Source organism: Phocoena sinus, chromosome 2 (genome assembly GCF_008692025.1).
Source record: "Phocoena sinus isolate mPhoSin1 chromosome 2, mPhoSin1.pri, whole genome shotgun sequence".
Taxonomy (NCBI): Eukaryota; Metazoa; Chordata; class Mammalia; order Artiodactyla; family Phocoenidae; genus Phocoena; species Phocoena sinus.
Window position 1 is genome coordinate 18,852,668 of NC_045764.1, and position 27,384 is coordinate 18,880,051.

Sequence of the window (27,384 nt, forward strand, 5' to 3'; positions counted from 1 at the left end):
TAAATCCTTTCAGCTGTTATCCCGAGTCAAAGTCTTCAATTTACCTCATTGAAACTGTATAAACTGTTGGTTGCAGAAAATAAAGGGAGACTATATACCCAGAAAAGGCATTGCTGGTTTAAAAACAAGGAAGTTCAATTCTGCCTTCTCCAGGGATGTTCTAGCTACAGCGTAGGGCTTGCTGAAGGCACAGTGTGGAGGCATCGGGATGCGAGTCATGACTGTGGCGTGCACTTGGGTGGTACAGTAGCCTAACGATATTATTCTCCAAGCCCCAGCTTCTTGAGAATACTTGCTTCCTAAGGACCCTTTTGGATCAGGCTCTTAATAGGCCAAATATCGAGCTGTTAACTTCCAAGCCACTTAAAGCAAGAGGGGGTGGGGAATGGGGGGAGGGCCTGGGCCATTTGTGATTTTGCTTGTCGAAAGAGGTTTAGAGCCATGTGGGGCAAAGGTAAAAGATTCTGGGCAGGACCACGCAGGCCTCTGTTTCTAGCTGATGCCGCCAGCAGCCGTTCCACTACTTCACCTGCCTGCTTGCTGGTGTTGGCAGAACTGCGAGAGGCCTGCTTCATCATTTGACAATCACAGTTTAATGGCTTATTAGACATCATCGTCTTGCTTCTGAGATGTGTATTACATAGGTTAACAGTAATCCTGGAGGGGATTTTGGAAAACAGAATAGAACAGATACCTTAAGAAATGGGGGGTGGGGGAACTACCTTCTACTGAGTTTCTCTTTTTCCTGTGTTGAGCTTGTCCGTCGTCCATTATGTGTTCCCTGCTAGATCACTTCACTGGGAGTTCTTAACCTGAGGTCCGTGAAAGCTGGGGTGGGGGGTGGGGGGGTCTGCGAGCCCCTTAGAATTGTGTGCAGAAATTTTCATATGTTTGCACGCAAAGGTATACACGGCTTATAGCATATTCTTAAAGGGTAATATGGCCCCCAAAACCTTAAGGCTTCATCTTTATTTTTCTTCTGTGCATCCTGATAACTACAGTACCTGGTCAGGTAAGGTAGGATGCATACAACAGATAATCAGACTTGAAAGGTCCAGAAAACAGAGTTGTGGTGGATTCTGAGCCACGCTGCCCAGATCCCCCTTCCCTGAAGGACCCTTTGCCCCAGCTGCCGGGCCAGTGTTGCTGGTGGAGAGCCTTCAGTTCACAGCCTCTTCAAGGGTTGCCCCGGCTGCAGAGAATCCTCTCACCTTAGCCAGTCCACATCCAGGGACTGACAGATGAAGGGCCATTCTAGCTCCAGAGCACACGATGGAGTGGCTGCGGCTATGGATGCGCCTGCGCTGCAGAAACTTCTCCCTCTACCCTATCCTCATGTCTTCTCCCCCTCCCTCAGTTGTTGATCCCAAGGGCATTTCTGAGTAGACATTCTGTACTTTAAACGTGAGAGTCTGCTTTCCCGAGAACCCAACCCTCAACAGAGTTCAGCAAAACCCAACTACCTGTGGGTCAGAACTTACCTTATCAAAGAATCCAAGTCAGAACTGAGCTTTATAAAGAATAGATTCTGTGAAATTGCTCTACTTATTGACCACAACACAATTAGTGTCTCTTCTCAAACAAGCCAAACCTGTCCTACTCAGAGACCTCATTGAAGGCACCTGTTCTTATCATCAGTCTTGACACCATCAGTTTCTCGTGGAAACCTTCTGGCACTGGAAAGTGGATATCACTGCCAGTGATTGGGATAACAGGCCTACTGAAGTTACATTGGGCACAGATCTGTTGATCTTGACTGTACAAACGGTCAAGTGGCATTGAATCCTGCTAGTCTAGTTTACAAAGCCAGACATTTGATTAGATAGAACAGATAAGATGCAGTTTTCACATTAGTAAATAGGTCAAGCTTCCAAATGCGATAAAACTCTTAAATTCAGAGGAAGTAACTTTTGTGATTGTCATAAAGACAAAGGAAACTGCAAAAACTTACTCTAGGGAAACTGTAACAAAACAGTCATCACAGCACCAGCTCACACGAATGATTCCTGGAGTCAGGCCGCTAGCGATTCTAGAACCATTCTTGGTTTCTGTGTGTTCTCAATCATTGAGCCAGCTACTGCTGCGGCGGCTTGTGGGTTAGGAAGGTTGGCGCCACGAGAAATATTTTTGTCTTTAACCTAGGAGATGGCACTCTTGATGTGTCCATACTCATAATTAAAATGGGTCTTGACGTAAAGTCTGTAATAAGGGATACCTGCTGAGGTAGAGGAGGCTTTGATAACCAGGTGGCTGTCCATTTCATGGGTGAGGTCAGGCCCAAGCCTAAGGGGAACATCACTGAGAGCAAGGCGGCAGTGGGGCTTTGAACGTGGTGTGTGCTCACTCGTTGGCTCCCACCACCCAGGGGGAGGCTGATTCTATCACTGAAGGACTCAGCGTCTACACGTTCATCAGCTGTGCGCAATTTAAAAAACCCAAATGCTGCTGCATTCTTTTGCACCCTGGATCCTGTGGAGAAAGCCAGCCTGGATAAGCTGCAGGTCTGAGATAGCATCATGGAGTCACTCTCCACATGTCCAGGGCTTCCAAAATGCAGTGTTTCTTCAGTGGCAGGAAAATAACCAGGAGCATGAATCCTGCATCATTTACGATGCAACTTTGCAGACATCTGTTTTTATCTGGATATAAATCTGAAAGATTCAGGAGCTGCTGCTCTTGAATGTCAGTTAATTTTTCTTGATACTAAAACTGCTGATGGATTTGTTACTGTTAGGATCAAGTTTAAAACCGCTCTTCCCTCCAAAGAAAGGCAGTCTCCACTGTAGTCTGGTGCGCTTGTTTGGGTTTTCAAAGGTGAATGGCAAAAAAAAAAAAAAAAAAAAAAAAAAAAGGTGAATGGCCAGTGACCAAGGAAAATGACGTGCTAAGCAAGTTGGAGCTCACAGGTATCCCTCCTGCACTCTGCTATCCCTTAGAAGGAAGGCACCTTTGATGTGCATGCATCAGTGTGCCAGTAAGGAATACAGGGAAAGGGAACAAGACCGCAGTGGCTGGGGGCAGAGGCCAGGGAACAGAAATATTGGGCCAAGGATGAGAAGCGAGAGTGAGGGGTGGGCAGGAACGCCTTCCGTCCCCCGCGTTCAACCTGGACGCCACTGTGGAAGGGGAGACACTTCAAGGTCGTGTCAGTAATGTGGAGAAACAAGATTTTAGACAGATGAAGTAAAATCAAGTAATTTTAAGAACCAGATCACTGAAAAGGAAACATTTGCGCATCAGCAGAAGAGGATGGTGAAAGTAAGAAACTGTGTTAGGCTGATAAATGGCCCCACAAAAGTATGCACGTCCTAATCCTTGGGACCTGTAAGTGTTACATTATATGGCAAGAAAAGGGTCTTTGCAGATGTGCTTAAGTTAAGGATCTTGAAATGGGGGTGTCATCCTGGATTATCTGATGGGCCCGAAATGCAATCATTTGTATCCCTAAAGAGGGAGGCAGAGAGAGATTGCCATTACAGAAGAGAAGGCCGTGTGAAGATGGAGGGGAGAGACTTGAAGGTGGCTGCTTCAAGCTTGTGGCCACAAGCTAAGGCCCTCCAGCAGCCAGCACAACTGGAAGGAGTGAGGAAAGGATTCTCTCCTTGAGACTCTGCAGGAAACCTGGCCTTGCCGATACCTCCATCTCAGTTCAGGGAAACTGCTTTTGGACGTGCGGTCTCCAGAACTGTGGGAGAATTTCTACTGATTTAAACCACCAAGTTTGTGGTGTTTTGTCACCGGGCCACAGGAAACTGGGACAAACCCCATCGTTCACATCATATCGCACGAGTGCGGAGTGTGCCTGCTGGGACTTTTCTCTCCCTCTGGAGGTACTGCTTCCGGATGCACCAGATCTGGCAGTGCAGACCCAGGGGGGAGCTGAACACTTTCCACAGTGTCAGTAGTTGAGGGACCCAAACTTGTAGCAAGTCAGCTCAGTGGCAGATAAAGATAGAATCTTAAGTGACGTGGATATATTGTTCAGCATACTGAAAACTTCAATGTGTGTACTTTTATCAGGTAACAACTAGGAGATGCAGTTCACATCCTGAAGAATTTTAGAGAGAGACTTTGTTTGCGTTTTAACTAGAGAGTTCTTCAGTACCAAACTGATAAAGTGTTCATTCGTGCCTTTAAAACTCGAGATGATGCGAAGTGTCAGAGAAGAGGAGGTCACCCTCCCATGACTGTGCCTTTCAGAACAGGGGAGACTTCCTGCCCTCCAGCTCCGAAGAGACTTGGGGAGTCGTTGGCATAAGACCTTTAAACTGGGCCCCCAAGTTTCAGGTCATGCCTGCGGTTTAGAGGCGGGGCTGCAGGGGGGCAGCAGAGGCTGAGCTTGTGTCAAATCCCTTCTCAGGAGAAGCTTCCGTTTGGGGCTTGCAGTCAGGCGAATACTCCACTTACAGAGCAGCATGTCCCCAACTTTGTGTGTCAGGATCACCAGGGCTGCTGCTTCAGAATGCCAGTTCCTGAGCCCCATCGTGAGGGATCCCAGTTCCTAAGTCTAAGGAATTTTCAGTCTGTATTTTCAAGAGTATTGATTTTGACACGGTGGGCAAGAGATGATATTTAAGAAACACTAATCTCGTCAGAGTTCTCACAAACAAAGTGAAACGCTTCTGTTTAGAATTGGCAGAAGAAAATAAACAGAAGAACATTGGGAAATAGAAACAGAGCCTTCTGTAACCCAGCTGAGAACTCTGGTCTTTATACAACCTCTGTAGCTTTGGGAATAGAAACTTCTCTGTCTCGGTTAGAGTGAAACCACATTTACTATTTAAATTCTTCTGCTTCCCTCAGTTGTTGAAAATCAGGGTAACCCATTGATAAGGTTTGATATTCTTTTTGGAGACAGTTTTCCCACACTGGGGGTTTACTTGTCATTTCTTTAAGACTTGGCATTATATATCAGTATGAATAGGAGGAAAAAGCATTTTATTTAAATCACATGTGAGCTTGGTGAAGGGTATGTGGGGGGGTCATTATATTATTCCATCTGTTTCCATCTGTGCTTGAAATTATTCATTATAAAAATGTTGTTTGAAATCTAATGAAGAGGGAAAAACCTGACTGTTGTGAGGGGCTGGCTGAGTCATCGCACGCTCTTGCAGGTGTGAAGGATGGAGGACAGAGCCACCTTTCGAGACTCAGACTCGGGGCCTCATTTTCTCCTGCTGTCTCGCCTGACTGGTTTTTCTTAGCACCTCTCCCAGAAGTTGGGAAAGTGTGGCAGCTCTTTCACAGCAGGAAGTAGACATGGTGCCCAGTTTTTTGAAGGCATGACTCAGTTCGGTACTTCGAAGATTTCATCTTCAAAACAGTGTGAGTTGTTTCTGTGATCTGTAAATTTGGGTTCCAGACCATTATGCTGTACTGTGGACACGTAGTGACAGTATTTTCCAGATAGAAGCTGGCACATGTTAACGGCTAATTGTGCAGGAAAAAGTACATCAGATAAAATGATAAAGCATCTAAAATGTGATGTTTATCCTATGTAGGGGCTGTGTCACGATGCCAAATAACTTTCTAAGCAAGAATCCTGATTTCATCAATTTAGCCATAGAAAAGGCACTTTTACATATATGTAGTCTATGAAATTTCAAGATATTTTAAGAAATCTTTGTTTTAATATCTTCAAATTACAAAAAACTCCAGTGTCTCAGTGAGTACTGCCATTTTACTGCAGCTTCCCAGCAGGACCCCTGCCTGCTGACATAGTTTGTGATAACGGAAGTGGTGCCCGACCTCTAAATACATGAGAAGGGCTTAGAGGTCTTACCAGTTGTTTAAGGTAAGATCTACTATTAATGAGTAGCAAGTGTATATTTCATCAGACTGAAATTCATTGAGAAAATGTTCTAAAGAAATAGTCTTTCTATTTATGTAGAAAACAACGGTAAAATGCACATCTTTTCTTGTGCATTAAGATAGGATCCAGTAAATTTACCTGAAAAATACTTAAGGTCCAAGCTTCCTTCTATAGGGTCTGTGAGTTTCTCACAGAAGGATTCAGAACAAGCTCTTGGAAGCCATCCAAAGCTCCATTTTCTCATAAACTAAAGTAGTTTTACAGGATGATTTGTCCCTCCCCTGTTTCTTTACTTCTCCCTCCTCAGAAGAATGTGTTGTGATCCATAAGTGTTTAGAACTGTTATAATTGTGACATTAATAAATAACGTGCGGCACTTTACAGTTGATTTCTGGGCTAAAAGCAGTTGGAAGATTCTGAGGTTTAGTTCTAAAAATCTTAAGTAAGAGTTGCTGCTAAAGCACCATATTTTAAAATTACATTTCAAGCAAGACGGGAAGATAGTCTTCAGGCTGATTTAGTGTTTGTAGTTAAATTCCAGCATCTTTAGTGTTAGTTATACTTCATTTTTCATGGCTTTCTGCTGGATCTGAGGAATTGGAATGAGCACTGGCTTTTGCAGATGTTCAGATTAGGTTTTTAAAGAAAAAAAGTCACATTTCAGTATCCCTCTCTCTTTTCTCCCCTCTAAGAGAGAACATGGTGATATTTGAAAAGTAAGCTCTAGGAATAAATAAAACATTTAGTTAGCGTGTGTTTGAGCCAGGCTTCTGTTTTAGATTCAGAAAATTCAGTTGGTTATTTCTCCAGTTTGATTTTCTTAAAATTCCGTTTTTTAAAATTCCCATAGATGATGATGGTGAGAATAATGATGATTAAAAAGAAATTGGCGTTCCCTTTTAACTGTAAGAGTCGCATCCAAGTATCTTCTTGGGAATGTTTCTCCTGTATTTTGTGTTAAATCTGGGAAATGAAAGTTTAAATTTCTAATGCACAGGTTAAATTTGAATTGGAATTCATATTCCAGTATGAATTATCAATTCATATTGGTAACCAATATCAGTAGCCAATTGGAATTATGAATTCCAGCTCTCTTGGTTATCAAGGTCTTCTTACTAAATATTTAAGACATTATTAAAAGCTTTGAACACAGTGACCTTTGGTTCTTTCATACACTTCTTTAGAATGCTCTTCACCCATCTTCCCCATCCACCCCTGAAATTTAATTGTAACCTAACTGTAAACTTGACCAACTGACCAAGACCACTGTTGTAGGACATAACGATGATTCTTCAGCCAGATACCCAGACATCTCAGGTGTTTATCCTTTTTTTGTTGTTAATTATACAAATTCCACTTCTTAGTGTGGTGTCCCGAAAACATAATCTTGGTGCAGGGTATCATGTGCATTTTTAAAATGTTCTCCAAATGATAGAATTGGCTGTGTAGGGAAGCCAAAGTTTTTATATAGTTTCTCTTAGAGAAATAAAATTCTTTATCCTAGATCCGATGTCCAGTTTTCACAAGATGATTGCTGAGAAGGTTATAGGCGGTGTCTCTGTTAAAAAGCATTGCTTTCTGTTAACTAGAAATGTGCAAGCAAGCCAGCGTGCCATAGCCTTAATTGCAGAAATGATCCACACTGCCAGCCTGGTCCATGATGATGTCATTGATGATGCAAGTTCCCGAAGAGGAAAACACACAGTTAATAAGATCTGGGGTGAAAAGAAGGTACGGCTTTTTGGTTTTTTAAATCTTTCTTATTAAATCCCATACTCTTTGGATTGCATTTATTTTCCAGATTTGTCTCATTATAAAGTAAAATATGGGCTTCCCTGGTGGCGCAGTGGTTGAGAGTCCGCCTGCCGATGCAGGGCACACGGGTTCGTGCCCCGGTCCGGGAAGATCCCACATGCCACGGAACGGCTGGGCCCGTGAGCCATGGCCGCTGAGCCTGCGTGTCCGGAGCCTGTGCTCTGCAACGGGAGAGGCCACAACAGTGAGAGGCCTGCGTACCGCAAAAAAAAAAAAAAAAAAAAAAAAAGTAAAATATGCTTCATCAAATGTGGTCTTCCAGCTTTCAAAATAGTTTTCGATGTCTGGTCTATACACAGTTTTTTTTTTTTTTTTTTTTTTTTTTTAATTTTTATTTATTTATTTATTTATTTATTTATTTTTGGCTGTGTTGGGTCTTTGTTTCTGTGCGTGGGCTTTCTCTAGTTGTGGCGAGCGGGGGCCACTCTTCATTGCGGTGCGCGGGCCTCTCACTGTCGCAGCCTCCTTTGTTGTGGAGCACAAGCTCCAGACGCGCAGGCTCAGTAGTTGTGGCTCACGGGCCTAGTTGCTCCACGGCATGTGGGATCTTCCCAGACCAGGGCCCGAACCTGTGTCCCCTGCATCGGCAGGCAGATTCTCAACCACTGCGCCACCAGGGAAGCCCTACACAGATGTTTGATCATGGATAATAGCACAGAAAAATAAACTTAGTGTTCCTGCTTCTTCACAGTTTTATATAGAATTTGGTTAAGGAAGGAGATTTTTGTAGTTATCCAAAAAGTATATTTCATGAGGAATCACGCCTTTTACTTTGGGGCTTACATTACTCAGATTCACTTTAATTGTTTAACCATTTACTAACTGCCACATGCAAGAGTTTCAAGGCAAGTAAATAAATAAAACTAATATATATATATATGTATAAATACACACACATATTCATATACATCTGTATCAATCTCAGAGGGATACTGTTCTCCCATGAAATTTTTACCTTTTTAAATAGAAGCTTTATAATTGAATAGTTCATGTATATTTTAAAGCATATTTCCACATTATTTTATTAGCATTTCTTGAAGGGGGTGTGTAGAATGTGGCATCTTGTTTAAGGATGTTTAAATCATGGGTTGAGGAAGGGGATAAAATTCAGCAAATAAAAGGGAAGACCCACGGGCCTTCTGGGAGCAGGCATCTCCCGCCACACGTGCCCTTCCCTTGGCCATCCTGCCCATTTGAAGCACAAACAAAACATTAATGTGAATGAGTTTTCCCTCTCCATACCTTCCCAGCCCTCACATGTCTGTAATACCTGGTTCCCACCTGTTTTCTAATCGTATTCAAAGAAGAAATATACCTTCATTATTATCTTTACATGCTGGTTTTTCTTTAGCGCACATGATTTTGTTAAATCTTTTTATTTCCGATTTTAGATGAAAAGGTTTTGTGTCCTATTGACAGAATTCTGTACATCAGAATGTTGGTAAAAAAGGGTGGAGTTTCATTTTGGAGAGGCCCTGGGTAACTCTATGACATGTCCTGCAGTCTGCTGTGTCTGTTTTCAGAGCCTGTCCTTAAAGCTTTATACTTGAGCCCTTGGGCAAAGGGGGAGGATTAAGTGAACAAGTTAAGATTTTTCTCCTGACTGGTCCCCTCTTGTGACTGCCTCTGCTGTTGGGGTCCTCCGTCCTTTTTTTTATTATTAATTAATTCATTAATTTGTTTATTTATTTATGGCTGCGTTGGGTCTTTGTTGCTGCGCGCGGGCTTTCTCTAGTTGCGGTGAGCGGGGGCTACTCTTCAACGCGGTGCTTGGGCTTCTCATTGCGGTGGCTTGTTGTGGAGCATGGGCTCTAGGCGCGCAGGCTTCAGTAGTTGTGGCTTGCGGGCTCTAGAGCACAGGCTCAGTAGTTGTGGCACATGGGCTTAGTTGCTCCACGGCATGTGGGATCTTCACGGACCAGGGCTCGAACCCGTGTCCCCTGAATTGGCAGGCAGATTCTTAACCACTGCTCCACCAGAAAAGTCCCGGGGGCCTCCTTTGGAAGACCGTGTTTACGCTGTCACCTGCCTCTTTCAGCTGCAAGGCTGGTCTGCCCTGCATGGGGCCACCTGCTAGTCTCCCCTTTTTTGCCTGTCAAACAAAACTGCTGTGTTACCAATAAAAATCCATTCGTACAGCACCTCCTCCATGAACCCTCATTCCCCTGTCTGGGTCCCTATCCCTTCTTTCCCTTAACCCCTCACCCCAGCCATCCCCAGTGTGGCAGCTTTATTTCCAGATGCTGGAAGCTTTTGGCCTCTGGGATCCCCAGGGCCAGGAGAGGAAAGAGGCAAAAGCCTAGGGATCCTGAGCCCTCAGCTGCTAATGATGTAGGGTGGATGATGGATGTGTGTGTACCTATAAATCATAATGTGTACAATAACTTTAGATTTTATTTATTTTTGGCTGCATTGGGCCTTCGTTGCTGCGCGTGGGCTTTCTCTAGTTGCGGCGAGTGGGGGCTACTCTTCGTTGCGGTGGGCAGGCTTCTCATTGCAGTGGCTTCTCTTGTCGCAGAGCATGGGCTCTAGATGTGCGGGCTTCAGTAGTTGGGGCACATGGGCTCAGTAGTTGTGGCTCGTGGGCTCTAGAGCACAGGCTCAGTAGTTGTGGCGCACAGGCTTAGTAGTTGTGACGCACAGGCTTAGTTGCTCCGTGGCATGTGGGATCTTCCCGGAACAGGGATTGAACCCGTGTCCCCTGCATTGACAGGCAGATTCTCAACCACTGCGCCACCAGGAAAGTCCCACAATGACATTCTAAATGTATATTTACATTTACATCAAGATACCTTATACAGTATATGTTATATAAAATGATTAGTTGGTAAACATACTGAACATCACTAATTTTAGATACTAGAGAACTAACAGACAATAAAAACTTGGGACTTCCCTGGCAGTCCAGCAGTTAAGACTCCACGCTTCCACTGCAGGGGGCATGGGTTCAGTCCCTAGTTGGGGAACTAAGATCCCACATGCCACACGGTGCAGCCAAAAACAAAAACAACAACAACAAATAAAAAAACTTAAAATGTGGTTATGTTGCAAATTCTGTGGATTCAAATTCCACAAACTCTATCATTCATAACTACTCTATAACACCTATCCATATCTTTAAGTATGCAAATTAGTGTATTTGAGTACAGCATGTAATTTGGTCATGAATAACTTATAATTAGTTGCAAATACAATGCAGACGTTTGTTCCCAATCTAAAGAAGATTGGGAAAATATTGATTGGTGTTCAGTGAAAAAAATATTTTGTCCTGGAATGAGGGGCAGTGTAATAGCGTTCTAAGAGCATTGAACTTGGAGCCAAGATTCCTTGGTTTAGTTTTCACTGAGAAAAGCATGGGTTGGGCTGTGCACTGGTGCGTACTAGGTACTAGCTGGATAATTCCCGCTACATGCCCTTAGGAGTTGGGTAAATAGGAAAAATGTGGGAAGACAGCAATATCCAAGGGGTGCTGTGCTCACAGAAGATCAGAGTGAGGGATCTGAGTGAACTTCCTGCAGGTGCCGCCTGAACTAATTCTGCACATGAGTCTGCCAGGTGATGAAGGGGAAGGACTCTTTTGAGCAGAAGAAACAGTAAGTGCAAAGGCACAGCCACATAGTTTGATGGGAGAGCGAATGGTCCAGCGTAACTAAATGAATGCAGTGACATTTTGCTGGGGCTAGGGATGAAGCCAGAGGGTCAGGTACTTCTGTCTCTAGGCATTCATTTCTTCAGCTCTGAACTGGAGAGGCAGACTGGGTCATCTCTGAGAGCCCATCCAGTTCAAACAGCATCCCAAATCTGTAGCTGATTATAACGTAATCCTGCTGAGGAAGAGGAAGGGGAAAAACATATCCAGGATGACCCCCTCCCTACCTCCCATCCTGTTTCTCTTCTGAGAAGTTAACTTCATTGTTGGCTCCGATGCTCAGATACTTTTCTCTGAAAGTTTTCTTCTCTTCTAGGCTGTCCTTGCTGGCGATTTAATTCTTTCTGCAGCATCGATAGCTCTGGCACGAATTGGAAATACAACCGTTGTATCTATTTTAACCCAAGTGATTGAAGATTTGGTGCGTGGTAGGTTAATTCTGACTTTTCTTCTTTTTTATTCAATCTTATTTTTTTGCCAAGCAAAAAAAAACCCTCACATGACCACTTTCCTTTTTTATAGGTGAATTTCTTCAGCTCGGGTCAAAAGAAAATGAAAATGAAAGATTTGCACACTACCTTGAAAAGACGTTCAAGAAGACTGCAAGTCTGATAGCCAACAGTTGTAAAGCAGTATGTACGTTCTGTCTCTTTTCAAGTTAAAAACAAACAAACAAACCTCCTAGTTCTTTCTTGGGAGCTAATTCTCCTAGAAAAAACTTTCACTGGAGAACCTTAAGTAACTGAAATCCCAAGAGGTCATTGAGAAAAGAATTGCATCCCCAGACCAGACAGTGGAGAACTTCTGCTGAGGTTTCCATTTTTGCTGTCTTCTTTTGCTATGCAAACATCAACTTTTCATCTTTCCTCCCAAGAATTGAATCAAAATAAGCTTTATAATATATTCCCCAATCTAATTTCCAAATGGTGTAACATTTTAAAAAATTAATTAATTTATTATTTTTGGCTGTGTTGGGTCTTTGTTGCTGCATGTGGGCTTTCTCTGGTTGCGGTGAGCAGGGGTGGTATACGGGCTTCTCATTGTGGCGGCTTCTTTTGTTGCGGAGCAAGGGCTCTAGGCATGCCGGCTTCAGTAGTTGTGGCATGTGGGCTCAGTAGTTGTGGCTCGTAGGCTCTAGAGCGCAGGCTCAGTAGTTGTGGCACATGGGCTTAGCTGCCCTGCGGCATGTGGGATCTTCCCGGACCAGGGATCAAACCCATGTCCCCTGCGTTGGCAGGCAGATTCTTAACCACTGTGCCACCAGAGAAGTCCCTAAATGGTATAACATTTTGAACAACTTATCGTAAATAGTTTCTCTTGTGATTATCACACACACTGTTTCTTAACGTTTTACGTATAAAAAGTAATGAAGTGCTGTGTTCTTAAGTATAATATTGACCTGGGAGAAAATATATAACTATCAGATTGTACTAGTGTTCTATATACTTTTTTTATGAGTAGTAGATCCTCCCAGTTATATGAAATATAGACAAGCCATTTTCCTTCCGAGTATAAGTTGAGTGTGAACCATAACTTTTTTTACCCCTTGCTTTCTCTTTGGCCTTCCCTCTACTCTTCGCATAGTTTTTCTTTTTAAAAATCAGTTAGTATTATCCTTAATCTGTAGACTAAACTGTGGTATTCACTGGTAGCCCATGAATGAGAGACAGTTCTCTCCATAGAATTGTTCATCTGACTGTCTCTCAGCCTAGCAGATATAAATGAGATGAAAACTGGGCAAGTAAGAGTCCCTTGTAATTAAAGCAACAAGAAAAGAAGACTTCTAAGGGCCAAATGTCAGTTGCTGTCATGATACATAATTAATTATGTTATGTAATAATTATACCATAATTACAGTTAAAGAGAGCTTTTTCTCAGGCCTCTCAGGTGAAAAAGTCCTTTGCCAATAGTGCCTCTATTTGGAAAAGTGTCAAGAAATGTGTAATTGTAAGCCAGAAAAGAATGAGAGCAACATTTCTTCCTAAAAAGACCTAAGTGAAACCCTAAGGAATGTGAATTATGTAGAACATGCTGGCCACAATCTCAGCCATTTTTGTCTTTTTATTGAAAGAGCATTTTCTTTTTTTATTATTATTTCCAAGAAATTGCGAGTGTAGCTTTCTAAAAAAAGACAGACAACAATATGATAGACACTAGAAAGCTAAATAAAAGAATAACTGATTTAAAATGGGGGCCACAAAGCTGTGACCTGCCAAAATCTCCATGAAGATGGAGACCCATCCTCATAAGGCACATCACTGTGTTAGGGGAAGCCCAGTAACAACTTCACAGGCCTGAGGCTGCAGTTAGAAGCACTAGCAGGTAGTGGGGCTGTTGGAACTGGAAAACCTGAGGGTCATTGTCCACACAGGCCCAGGGCAGCAGCGTGACACGGGAGCCAGAATATGAACTAGTGCACTCAGTGATCGAGTCCAAGGGCCCGCAGAAGTGGAGCCACGTCATCAAGGAAAGACTGACTTCACTCTCCTCTGCTTAGGAAGCCAAAGACAGGATAGCACGTGTATTCGCTTATAAAGAGGACCTCATCCTTCACAGATTAGCAAGTTAAAAGTGGACTTGCATGTTAATATGGCCCGAACCTCGTTAAAAATGAAATGTTTTATACTGTCCACTAGGAGGCATGCTGGCCTCACCCCAGAACTACCCACTTTTCATGCGATTTATTCCTAAGCTCCAGAGCTGTTGGAATAATAAAGCAGAGTCTTAGTGTGAGCTCTCTGAATAAAAGTTTCTATATTTAAGTGCCTATGGGTAGAGATGTTCCAGAGGTGTGTATATATTCAGAATTGCTGTGTTTGTGCAATCTTGGTACTTAAAACGCAAAGACGTGAGCTCTGAAAGGACGCATGCAAAGCAAATTAGAGATGCCAAAAGGAAGGAGTAAGGAGAATTTAAACATCAGAATCATTATAGCAGAACTAATGGAATTCCAAGATGTTAGGGGAATTTGAAGGAAACTTAATAGCTTAAAATTCATTGTCCTAAGAGCTATTTAATGGAAAATAGTATTAAGATTAAGAGAGGGCTGTTTAGGATTGCTTTGGGACACTGATTGATGTTAAAAATAGAAGTAATCTTGAAAGATGATCGGCTCCTTGTTTCTGCACATAGTCATGCAAAATACGTTGTGTAGCTCACCAATGAACACTATGCCTCGTTCCCCAGAAAATCTGATGGGAATGAGACCAGAGGTGTGGCCCATCCGGTGTTACTCAGTCAGACAGTAGCTGAGCTGGGATTTGAACCCAGAACTGGGTATGATAATCCTGCAGATTCATGTATTTTTCTCATTTCTTTCTGAATTTCTTTTCTCTCGAGTGCTGCATGTGGCCTGGAATCAGTTGACTGTCTTCCTGTTACCTCATTTTCAAAGCTACAGAGGGCCACCACAGAATTTTGGTTTGCGGGTCATATCTGCTGAACACCTATTTTTGGTTATGATAGTCTTATCTAATCTACAAATAGGCCTTATTCAAATTTTAACAGTTGTTTTAATATTGTTATATCAGTAACAAATGGGAAAATTTTTTTCTGGCCCAGGATCTCATGTGGCGTTTAGTTGTCAAGAATCTTTTTTTTCTCTTTTTTCCTTTTTTTTTTTTGTTTTTGTTTTTGTGGTACGTGGGCCTCTCACTGCTGTGGCCTCTCCCGCCGCGGAGCACAGGCTCCGGACACGCAGGCCCAGCGGCCATGGCCCACGGGCCCAGCCGCTCCGCGGCACGCGGGATCCTCCCAGACCGGGGCATGAACCTGTGTCCCCTGCATCGGCAGGCGGACTCTCAACCACTGCACCACCAGGGAAGCCCTTCTTTTTTTTTTTTTTAATTGAATTATGGTTCATTTGTAGTATAGTTGTGTTAGTTTCAGGTGTACAGCAAAGTGATTCAGTAATATCTGTATCAGATTATTTCTACCATAGGTTATTATAAGATATTGCATATAATTCCCTGTGCTATACAGTAAATCCTGTTGCTCATCTGTTTTACTTATAGTAGTTTGTTAATCCCATACTCCTAATTTATCCCTGCACCCTATGGTAAACATGTTTGTTTTCTATATCTGTGAGTCTGTTTCTGTTTTGTATATAGATTGATTTGTATTGATTTTTAGGTTTCACATATAAGCGATATCATATATTTGTCTTTCTCTGACTTACTTCACTTAGTATAATATTCTCTAGGTCCATGCAAATGGCAATATTTCATTCTTTTTTGTGGCTGAGTAATATTCCAGTGTATATATATATACACCACATTTTCTTAAACTGATCATCTCTTGATGGGCACTTGGGTTGCTTCCATGCCTTGGCTATTGTAATAGTGCTGCTATGAACATTGGCGTACATGTATCTTTTTGAAATAGAGTTTTCATCTTTTCTGGATATACGCCCAGAGTGGGATTGCTGGATCATATGGTAGCTCTATTTTAGTTTTTTAAGGAACCTCCGTACTGTTTCCATAGTGGCCTCACCAATTTACATTCCCACCAACAGTTCCCTTTTCTCCACACCCTCTCCAGCATTTATTTGTAGATTTTCTGATGATGCCCATTCTAACTGGTGTGAGGTAATACCTCATTGTGGTTTTGATTTGCATTTCTCTAATTAGTGACGTTGAGCATCTTTTCATGTGCCTGTTGGTGATCTCTGTGTCTTCTTTGGAGAAATGTCTATTTAGGTCTTCTCATTTTTTGATTGGGTTGTTTGTTTTTTTGATACTGAGTTGTATGAGCTCTTTGTATATTTTGGATATTGACCCCTTAATGGTCACATCATTTGCAAATATTTTCTTCCAGTCCATAGGTTGTCTTTTCTTTTTGTTGATGATTTCCCTTACAGTACTGTGCAAAAACTTTTAAGTTTGATTAAGTCTCATTTGTTTACTTTTGCTTTTATTTCTTTTGCCTTGGGAGACTAATCTAAGAAAATATTGCTGTGATTTATATCTAAGAATTTTTTGCCTATGTTCTGGGAGTTTTATGGTGTCATGTCTTATATTTAGGTCTTTAAACTATTTTGAGTTTATGTTTGTATATGGTATGAGGGAGTGTTCTAATTTCATTGATATACATGTAGCTGTCCAGCTTTCTCATCACCATTTGTTGAAGAGACTACCTTTTCTCCATTGTATATTCTTGCTTCCTTTGTTGTAGATCAACTGACCATAGGTGTGTGCGTTTATTTCTGGGTTCTGTATCCTGTTCCGTTGATCTGTCTGTTTTTGTGCCAATACCATGTTGTTTTGTTACTGTAGCTTTGTAGTAGTATTGTCTGAAGTCTGAAAGGGTTATGCCTCCAGCTTTGTTCTTTTTCCTCAGGATTGCTTTGGCAGTTCTGGGTCTTTTGTGGTTCCATGTAAATCTTAGGATTAGTTGTTCCAGTTCTGTGAAAAATGTCATGGGTATTTTGATAGGGATTGTATTACATTTGTAGATTGCTTTGGATAGTATGACCATTTTAACAATATTAATTCTTTCAATTCGAGACTGGGATATGTTTCCATTACTTTGAATCATCTTCAGTTTCCTTTATCAATGTTTTATCGTTTTCAATGTATTGATTTTTCACCTCCTTGGTTAAGTTTATTCCTAAGTTGGTTTGGGTTTCTTTTTTTTCTTTTTGATGTGATTTTAAATGAGTTTTTGTTTTGTTTTTTTTTACTTTTTCTGATATTTCATTGTTAGTGTAAAGAAATGCAACAGATTTCTTTTTATTAATCTTGTATCCTGCTACTATGCTGAATTCATTTATTAGTTCTAATAGTTTTTATGTAGAGTCTTTAGCATTCTCTATATAGAGTATCATGTCATCTGCAAATAGAGACAGTTTTACCTCTTCTCTTCCAATTTGGATACCTTTTATTATTTTTTTTCTTACCTGATTGCTGTGGCTAGGACTTCCAATACTATGTTGAAAAGAAGTGGTGAGAGTGGGCATCCTTGTCAAGTTCCTGAATTTAGTGGGAAGGCTTGCAGCTTTTCACCATTGAGCATTATGTTGGCTGTGGGTTTGATGTAAATGGCTTTCATTATGTTTAGATATGTTCCCTCTGCATCCAGTTGGTGAGAGTTTTTATCATGAATGGATGTTGAATTTTATCAAATGCTTTTTCTGCATTTATTGAGGTGATCATGTGGTTTTTGTCTTTTCTTTTGTTAATGTGATGTATCATATTGATTAATTTGCATATGTTGAACCATCTTTGCAACCCTGGAATGAATCCAACTTGATTGTGGTATATAATCTTTTTTATGTATTATTGGATTTGGTTTTGTAATATTTGTTGAGGATTTTTGCATCTATATTCATCAAAGATATCGGTCTGGGGCTTCCCTGGTGGCGCAGTGGTTGAGAGTCCGCCTGCCGATGCAGGGGACACGGGTTTGTGCCCCAGTCTGGGAAGATCCCACATGCTGCGGAGCGGCTAGGCCCGTGAGCCATGGCCGCTGAGCCTGTGCGTCCGGAGCCTGTGCTCCACAACGGGAGGGGCCACAACAGTGAGAGGCCCACATACCCGCCCCCCCCGCCAAAAAAAAGATATTGGTCTGTAATTTTCTTTTTTTATTGTGTCTTTGTCTGGTTTTGGTGTAAGGGTGATGGTGGCTTCATAGAATGACTTTGGGAGTGTTCCCTTCTCTTTAGTCTTTTGGAATAGTTTGAGAAGGATAGGTGTAAGTTCTTCTTTGTATGTTTGGTCGAATTCCTCAATGAAGCAATCCAGTCCTTGACTTTTGTTTGCAGGGAGTTTTTTTTTTTTTACTACAGATTCTATTTCACTTCTAGTGATTGGACTGTTCAAATTATCTGTTTCGTCTTGACTTAGTTTTGGCAGGCTGTATGCTTCTAGAAACTTGTCCATTTCTTCTGGGTTGTCCAATTTGTTGGCATAACTGTTCATAGTATTTTCTTATGATTTTTAGTATTTCTGTGATATCGCTTATAACTTCTCTTCTTTCATTTCTTATTTTGTTTATCTGGGTCCTCTCTTTTCTTCTTGGTGATTCCTGGCTAGAGGCTTGTTGATATTGTTTATCTTTTCAAAAAACCAGCTCATGGTTTTATTGATTCTTTTAAAAAAATTAATTTTTTTATTTATTTATTTTTGGCTGCATTGGGTCTTCGTTGCTCTGTGGGCTTTCTCTAGTTGTGGTGAGCAGGAGCCACTCTTCGTTGCAGTGCATGGACTTTTCATTATGGTGGCTTCACTTGTTGCGGAGCACGGACTCTAGGCACGCGGGCTTCAATAGTTGTGGCACGCAGGCTCAGTAGTTGTGGCTTGCGGGCTCTAGAGCGCAGGCTCAGTAGTTCTGGAGCACAGGCTTAGTTGCTTCATAGCATGTGGGATCTTCCCAGACTGGGGCTCGAACCCATGTCCCCTGCATTGGTAGGTGGATTCTTTTTTTCTTTTTTCTTTTTTTTTTGCGGTACACGAGGCTCTCACTGCCGTGGCCTCTCCCGTTGCGGAGCACAGGCCCTGGACGCGCAGGCTCAGTGGCCATGGCTCATGGGCCTAGCCGCTCTCCGCGGCATGTGGGATCTTCCCGGACCAGGGCACGAACCCGTGTGCCCTTGCATCGGCAGGCGGACTCTCAACCACTGCACCACCAGGGAAGCCCAGTAGGTGGATTCTTAACCACTGTGCCACCAGGGAAGTTCCTATTGATATTTTAATCTCTATTTTATTTTTTTCTTCTCTGATCTTTATATTTCTTTTCTTCTGCTGACTTTGGGTTTTGTTTGTTCTTTTTCTAATTATTTTAGGTGGTAGTTTAGTTTGAGATTTTTCTTATTTCTTGAGGAAGGCCTGTATCACTAGGAACTTCCCTCTAAGAACTGCTTTTGTTGCATCCTGTAGATTTTTGTAAGGTTGTCTTTTCATTTTTGTTTGTCTTGAGGTATTTTCCGATTTCCTCTTTGATTTTGTCATTGGCCCTTTGGTTTTTCAGTAGCATGTTGTTTAGTCTCCATGTGTTCATTTTATTCCCCCTTTTTCTTTCTGTGGTTGATTTCTAGTTTCATAACATTGTGACCAGAAAAGATGCTTGAAATAATTTCTGTCCTCTTAAGTTTGTTGAGGCTTATCTTGTGTCCTGGTATGTGGTCTGTTTCTAGAGAATGTTTCATGCATGCTTGAGAAGAGTGTGTATTCTGGGTTTTTTTAGATGCAGTGTCCTGTAGATATCAATTAAGTTCACCTGGTCTGTTGTGTGATTTAGGACCTCTGTTGCCTCATTGATTTTCTGTCTGGAAGATCTGTCCATTGATGTCATTGGGGTGTTAAAGTCTCCTACTATTATTGTATTCCTGTCAGTTTCTCCCTTTATGTCTGTTAGTATTTGTTTTATGTATTTAGGTGCTCCTATATAGGGTGGATATATGTTAGCAACTGTAATATCCTCTTGTATTGATCCCTTTATCGTTATATAATGTCCTTTGTCTTTCTTTATGCACTTTGTTTTAAAGCCTGTTTTAATTTGAATATTGCTATGCCTTCTTTCTTGTCCTTCCCATTTGTATGAAATGTCATTTTTCATCCCCTCATTTTGAATCTGTGTGTCTTTTGCTCTGAAGTGAGTCTCTTGTAGGCAGTATATTGTAGGTTTTTGGGTTTTTTTTTATCCATTCTGCCATTCTGTGTCTTGATTGGAGCATTTAGTCCATTGACATTTAAAGTAATTATTGACAAGTGTGTATCTAGTACCATTTTAAACCTTGTTTTCCAGTTGATTTTGTAGTTCTTGTTTGATAATTTCTTCTTTTTGTTTTTCCTTTTGTGGTTTCATGGTTTTCTTTTGTATTATGCTTGAGTTCCTTTCTTTTTTGGTTTTTGTGAATCTGTTGTATGTTTTTGATTTGTGGTTACCCTGGTGTTCAAGTATGTAGACTCATAACAGTATCTACTTACTTTAGACTGATAGGTTCAAATACATTCGGAAAGATCTATATTTTTTCGCTCCTGTCTCCCACATTTTGTGATTTTGATGTCCTATTTTACATCTTCATGTTCATCGTTTTGCTGTTAATTGTAGTTATAATCACTTCTACAAAATTTTTTGATTGTTTTTTAATCTGTGTGCTGTCTTATTTAAGTGATCTGCAGTCCTTTTATATATTTGCCTTTCCTACTATGTTTTTCTCTTTCCTATAGATTCTTGCTTCTTTTCTGTTTAGAGAAACCCTTTCAATATTTCTTTTAGGGTAGGTTTAGTATTGATGAGCTCTTTTAGTTTTTGCTTGTCTGAAAAATTCATTCTCTCTCCTTCTATTCTAAATGATAATCTTGCTGATTAAAGTACCCTAGATTGTGGGTTCTCCCTCTCAGGACTTTGAATATATCATGTCACTCCCTTCTGGCCTGCAGAGATTCTGCAGAGAAATCAGCTGATAGCCTTATATGGGGGTTCCCTTGTAACTGACTCTGTTTTTCTCTTGCTGCCTTCAGAATTCTCTCTTTAGCTTAACTTTTGCCATTTTAATTGTGATATGTTTTGTTGTAGGTCTGTTTGGGTTCATCTTGTTTGACATTATTTGTGTTTCCTGTACGTGGCTATCTATTTCCTTCTTTAGGTTTGGGAAGTTTTCAGCCATAATTTTTTGAAATGCATTTTTGGTCCCCTTTTCTCTCTCTTCTCCTTCAGGAACCCCTAATTATGCATAGGTTGGCACGCTTTATATTATCCCATAGATCTCGTATGTTGGTTTCATTTTTTTTCATTTGTCTTTCTGTGTGCTGTTCTGATTGGGTGATATCCATTATTCTGTCTTCCAGATCACATATTTGTTCTGTGTCATTTAGTCTGCTTCTAGATTGTTTTTTATCTTGATAAGTGATGTGTCTAATTTTGATTGGTCCCTCTTTACAGTTTCTAGTTCCTTGTTACGGTGATCTGCATTTCTTTCAATAGTTTTTCTTAACTCCTTTAGCATTTTTTTACCTCCTTTTTGAACTCAGGGTCTAGTAGACTGGTGAGCTCTGTTTTATTGGTTGTTTTTTCAGGGTATTTCTCTTGTTCTTTTGGGAGTAATTCCTCTGCTTTTTCAATTTCACTTAACTTTCTCTGTTTCTACGAATTTAGGAGAATCAGTTGTCTACTGTGGTCTTCAAGGGGTGCTTTTATGTGGGAGTGTCCCCACGTAGACTGTGAGTCCAGTATTTTTGGTGTGAGGCCTGTTTTTGGCGTGGATGCCAGCTGTGTCTTTCCTCAGAGTGTGCTGGCTATTATCCCCTTGATAAGGGGTGCGATTGGTGTTGTGGTGACCAGAGCCTGCACTGGAAGTTGGGTGGGACCTCCTCTTTGCTCTGTGGCTGTCACAGCCCTGTCAGGGGCAAGGTCTCCTCCCCAGGTGTTGGAGTAGGTGCCCTAAGGGTTGGGTTCAGTAAGGCTCTGTTGCCCTTGAGAGTGTGCTCTGTTCCAAAGGAGGTGAGTGCTGAAGCAGGTGAGGCCCACGTGGCCACCATGAAACTATGCGCCACCAGTGCAGGCATCTGCACCTCTGCCCAGAAGCAGCCCAAGGTCATGTCCCTTTCTCTGTTGTGTTTTTCCCAGACCTAGTGCTGGGCTGTGGTGTGGAGTGGGCTGGTGCTAAGGGCTGGGGCGTTGTGGCTGCAGGTGGCTGTGCTGCTGCCTGGGACTTGATCTGCCTCTCCCAGGACCTGTTGGCCCCAGAACCAGCTGCAAGCTGCGGTGTGGGGCGGGCAAACCACAGCATAGCTGCTGGGGAATGAATGGCTGCATACTCCTCCCCAGGGGCTGTCCGCCCAAGACGAGCATTTCTGTGGCATCACCCGGTGTGTGCACTAAGTCTGCATACCAAGTCCACCACTGACGGACCCAGCCCCGCTATGTGCACACAGACAGTGGGCTCTGAGGTTCGGCCTGAACCACGCACCAGGCCCTCCCGGCTGTCTCCATGCAACGAGACCAGGTCCTCTCCAGGGCCCGTCCACCCCGTCCTCCTGAGATTCAGTGCCTAGCTGCTGTTTATACTAGTAGCCCCGTCTGGCGTGCATTTTGGACTGGGAAGTGCGGTGAGGTGGCAGGTGTCAGTGCCCGTTTTGGCTGTGACTGCTGGTAAGCCCGCACACATGCACTCCTCACGAGCAGAGTCCAGCCCCCCCCAGCCCCTCTGTCTGTCCCAGTGGACCTCCCAGCAGACGGGGGGCTCCCCAGGGTGAGGGCCTGCCTTTGTGGACCTCTCCTCCTTCACCATCCCTCCCAGGGCCACCAGTTTCATCCTGATGCCTTTTTTTTTTTTCGGCCTATGCAGTTACGTAGAGATCTTTTTTTGTAGCTTTAGTTGTATATGAAATCTTCTGCCAGTTTGCAGTTGGTTTCCTGTGAGAATTGTTCCACATGTCAGTGTATTTTTATGTGTTTGTGGGGGGAGGTGAGCGCCACGTCTTCCTGCTCCGCCATCTTGCTCCTCTCTCTGTCCTGAATCTTCAGTCTCTTCTAACCTGGAACAGTTCCTCAGTCTTTCTTGGCCCTTATATCACCTTGATATCTTGAAGAGTCCAGGCCAGTTATGTTGTTGAGCCCCTCAGGTTGGTTTGGGTGGTGTTTCTCAAGATGGGGTCCAAGGTTGTGAATTTGGGGCAGGCACACAACAGAAGCAGTGCTGTCCCTTCAGGTCATCACATGGGGAGGCCGGGTGCACCATGGCCCTTTGTCCTGTTACCGGTACGTTCATTTTGATCACTTGATTAACGTCATGTCTACCAGGTTCTTCCATTTAAGTTGACTGTTTTTCCCTATTTGGGGGAAGTATTTTGAGATTATGTAAATGGTTCTGTTTCATATCAAACTCTGACTCTGCTTTTAACATCTATTTGTGATTCTTTCCTGAGACAGTTGCCAAATGACGGTTTCATTCCATCATTTCTTCCGCACATCACTTCTACAGTAGACTTGATATTTTATTCTAAGGAAGAGCTTATCTGTATGGACTCTTGGGTTCTATTTTAGTCTATGGATTGTAACCATTACTGTTATTTTAATGCTCAGTTGTCCCATATTTGGCCAATGGGAAAGGCCCTTTAACCTGACTCCTGTGTCCTATTAATCTGTCCCTGTCATTCTTTCAGTACTTCCTTAATTTCTGGCAGGAGATGTTCCAAGCTTGTCTTGTCCTCCCCAGCACTGGGATCCATCATTTCTCCAAGGGGTGCTGGTTCCTTTTGGTGGAGAATGGTATTTAGAAATCAAGACCTGGACACTGGGTATCATTGCTCCTAGGCTCTCCCAGTGGACAGAGCTAGGGAATTTGTGTGTGTATAATCTCTGTATGTGGATATGTGTATAGCTATGTCTTTCTCTGTCCAACTGTGTTTATTCAAACCCTTGAGGTATCATATTTTTATCATACTATAGGTTTCATGATTTATGCCAACATTCTGTCTTTCCATACTTGTAACTTCCTTCCCCCAAAGTAAGAAACGTGGACCCCATTCTCTGCAACGTATTTATTTGCTCAATCCTAGAATATACCATACGGGGTTAAAAGTTGATGGCTCATATCTCTGAAAAAACCTAGTAGTTCAGTATTTATAGTTCCTTTTGTCTTTAGCTTGAGGATAACATTGTCACAGTTCTGTGTTCAAAATTTACCTTTCTCCCTGTCTCGCTGCAGTGGTTTTATTATTTGAAATATAGTTCGGTTCCTTTTTATTCCATTTTAGGGATTCCCTTCCATTCTGACTGATTTTGGGCTTTGGTTTCGAGGTGATTGTTGTTTCTAGCGTGTGAAGCATTAACGTGGCTCCGGAAGTCAAGTGTACAAGAGGTGACTGCCCGCTCATGCCTTTCACCCTGGCCGTACCCAATCCTTTCCACCCACTCTGTAAGTCACCAGTCTCCTTAGTGTCTGCTTCCTCCTTCCTGTGTTTCTTTTTACACAAATGAGCACATACATGCATGTTATTTCCCCTTCTTTCTTACAACAAAAATCAGTATTATACTCTACTGCTTTCTGTGTTGCTTTTGCATTTGCTTTCTGCAGTTAACAGTATACAGTGGATGTCAGTCCATGCCGATTTGTAGACTCTTCCTCTTTTTAAACAGCTGCATCGTATCCCACCATGTGGATATGGCATGGTTTACTCAGCATTCCTATTTATGGACATCTCGATTTCTGATATAACTACAAATAACACTGCAGTGACTAAGCTTGTGCAGATGTATTTTTGTGTTGTTAGAGGTGTGCCTTTGGGCTCTGTTTTAAAGTAACGGTGTATGTGGTTTTGTTAGAATCTATCAAACGTCCCTCCACGAGGGCTGTGCGTATGCGTTTCCACCAGCAGTTTAGGGGCGGGTCTTGCCTGTTTCCCTACAGCAACATTAACTGAATGTGGCCTCAGACTTTAATATTTGACCGTCTGATAGATGAGAAATGGTATTACAGTGGGGTTTTAATTTACATCTCTCCTGAGTGAAGTGGAACTCCTTTTAAGATCCTTAAGGGCTATTTTTATGTCTTTAATTTTTGTGAATTGTCTACTCATGTCTTTTGCCCACTTTCTAATGGGTGGTTGGTCTTTTTTCCCTCTCAGTTTTAAAGAGATCTTTATATATTAAGAATATTAGCCCATCATCTGTGATAACTATGTTGAAAATGTTTTCTCACAATATTTTCCATTGGTTTCTGACACCAACCTGTTTTTTTTTTGTTTTTTTTGTTTTTTTTTGCTGTACACGGGCCTCTCACCGTTGTGGCCTCTCCCGCTGCGGAGCACAGACTCCGGACGCGCAGGCTCAGCGGCCATGGCTCACGGGCCCAGCCGCTCCGCGGCATGTGGGATCTTCCCGGACCGGGGCACGAACCCGTGTCCCCTGCATCAGCAGGCGGACTCTCAACCACTGCGCCACCAGGGAAGCCCAGACACCAACCTGTTTTGATATTTTTTATGTAATGGTGGAGCTCCAGTAATCTCCATTATTTTTATTTATTATTGTTATTTTTTAAATAATTTATTTTGGCTGCGTTGGGTCTTCGTTGCTGTGCGTGGGCTTTTTCTAGTTGCAGCGAGCAGGGGCTACTCTTCGTTGTGGTGCGCGGGCTTCTCATTGCGGTGGCTTCTCTTGTTGTGGAGCACAGGCTCTAGGCGCGTGGGCTTCAGTAGTTGCGGCGCGTGGGCTCAGTAGCTGTGGCTCGTGGGCTCTAGAGCGCAGGCTCAGTAGTTACGGTGCACAGGCTTAGCTGCTCTGCGGCATGTGGGATCTTCCCGGACCAGGGATCGAACCCACGTCCCCTGCCTTGGTGGCAGATTCTTAACTACTGCGCCACCAGGAAAGTCCCTCCATTATTTTTAATAAATAATACCACAGTACGTATATTAACTCTTATGGTGGTGTAAACACACCCTTTAAAGATAGAGATGCTTGGTAAGTGTCAAGTGCTGTGCCCCTGCCAGTGTAAACAGGACTTTCTGACCTTTTTGAGGCAAGGTGTAGGAGAGTCTCCTGAAAGGTGTGGACCTTCCCCCCCAAAGACACACGTGTGCACCACGTGGCCTGGCTGCGGGCCTGCTTCAGACAGAACAGTTAGCTGAGCTCTGCTTTCTTTTACCGAATCGCTCTTTGTTCTCCACCCTTCTCCAGAAAGATGTGAGGCATCTCTGTGATGCTAAGGACAAGAAGCATTCATTTCCAGCAGCACGCTTCTTTTCTGTTTTGGGGGTTGCATCGCTTCTGCCTTTCCTGGTTGGGTAGGACAAATCCAGACAGTCCGCACCTGGGTCGGGGGAGTAGGCCTCTGCAGGGGTGAGGGGTGAGCAGAAATGTCCCTTCCCAGCCTGGGGGCCAGAAGCTGCCCGCTGAGGAGTAGCGGGCTTCTGTGTCCGCGCCTGTGAGCTGCAGCGGGCAGCGCAGGCAGGCCTCAAGGCATCATGCGTCCTGGGCCACGTGACTTGGCCTGTCTGAGCCTTGACTTTGAGGCCCATTGGAAGCAGTGTAGCCGAGTGATGAAGAAGAGTCTCTGGAGGAGACCTCCTGGGCTCAGTCCTGACTCCACCGTCTCCTTGTCCTGCAATGTCTGGTCCCCTCTGTGTCTCAGCAGCTGCCTCCTCAGTGAGTTAAAATGGGAGAAATCAGAATAGCGCCCGGCCCATAGAGCGTGCTCAGTGATTGTTAGCTTTTACTGTCATCAACCGCAGAAGAAATATTTATGGGATGTTGTGAAATTTAACTAAGATAATGTAAAGTGCTCATCATATATACTCCATAAATTATAATTCTTTGAGTTTAGAAATAGAATGGAGTTTTTAAAAATCTTTGACTTCTCAGGAAGGAAGTTTGCATTTCTATGCTGCTTTGTGTTGAGGAAACAGCATTACCCTGTCTACAGAATTGCTTTATGAGTTATTTCTGCCTGGAAGGGGGTGTCATTGTGTTCTGAGCTCAGCGTATCCCAGGCTGCCCAAGCCTTGCCATGCACTCATTCTCTCAGACAAGTTGATGCATTTCTTCTTTCAAAATTTCTACACTGTCTCCTGGGTGGTTTCATAGATCCCACCCTACAGCCTGTGGGTCAGTGCCTGCCGGTGGTAAGGTCTTTGCTGGTGAAAGCAGTTGAGTTTATTATTCACTCAAGTAAGGGGCCGCCTGGCCTTTTATGATGTGCGCTTTTTTATCGAGGATGTGTGGCCAAACATTATACAGGCACAGGCTTCATCCAGTCATCAGAAACCTTCTCAGGGCCGAGCAGGTCCTCTGCTCTGGCTGCAGCAGAGGTGCCTGGACACTCTCCAGGCTCCTGTTTCCGCGTCCAGTGGAGTGGAGGAGGACTGTTCACAGTCACAGCAGGCATACGGAGTCATAACTAGCTGCCCGGCACGGTGCCGAGCGTTTACAGGTAGCACCACGTGTATTCCTCACGGCAGCCCTCTGCAGTAGGCACTTAAGAGCCTGCGTTTTACAGATGAGGAAACTGAAGCGCAGAAAGACTCAGTGACACACAGAGGTCACGTGGTGACTGGGCCAGAAGAGGCCGTCTGGCTCTCCGGGGGGTCAGTACAGACCTTCCCTCTCCAGTAGGGGAGTGTCCCTCTCCTCCCCCGCCCCCCATTCTGGTTCTTACCATCTCTGTTCTCTG

The 27,384-nt window shown here is 43.0% G+C and overlaps 1 protein-coding gene across 8 annotated transcripts in view; it reads left to right on the forward strand.

Moving 5' to 3' along the window:
* PDSS1 (decaprenyl diphosphate synthase subunit 1) overlaps nucleotides 1-27,384 on the forward strand; it is a 59,116-nt gene that overhangs the window by 9,885 nt on the left and 21,847 nt on the right. For 4 of the 8 annotated variants that reach the window (XR_004348650.1, XM_032624105.1, XM_032624106.1 and 1 more), the window contains 3 exons: nucleotides 7,402-7,543; nucleotides 11,593-11,704; nucleotides 11,799-11,908. Coding sequence is in view for 6 of the 8 variants with exons in the window: in XM_032624105.1 (XP_032479996.1) it covers nucleotides 7,402-7,543; nucleotides 11,593-11,704; nucleotides 11,799-11,908 (364 nt within the window). In the remaining 2 variants the exon portion in view is untranslated. Of the gene's footprint in view, nucleotides 1-5,205; nucleotides 5,326-7,316; nucleotides 7,544-11,592; nucleotides 11,705-11,798; nucleotides 11,913-23,974; nucleotides 24,055-27,384 lie in introns of those variants that run through there. The other 4 variants (XM_032624107.1, XM_032624110.1, XR_004348651.1 and 1 more) reach the window with 4 other exon arrangements.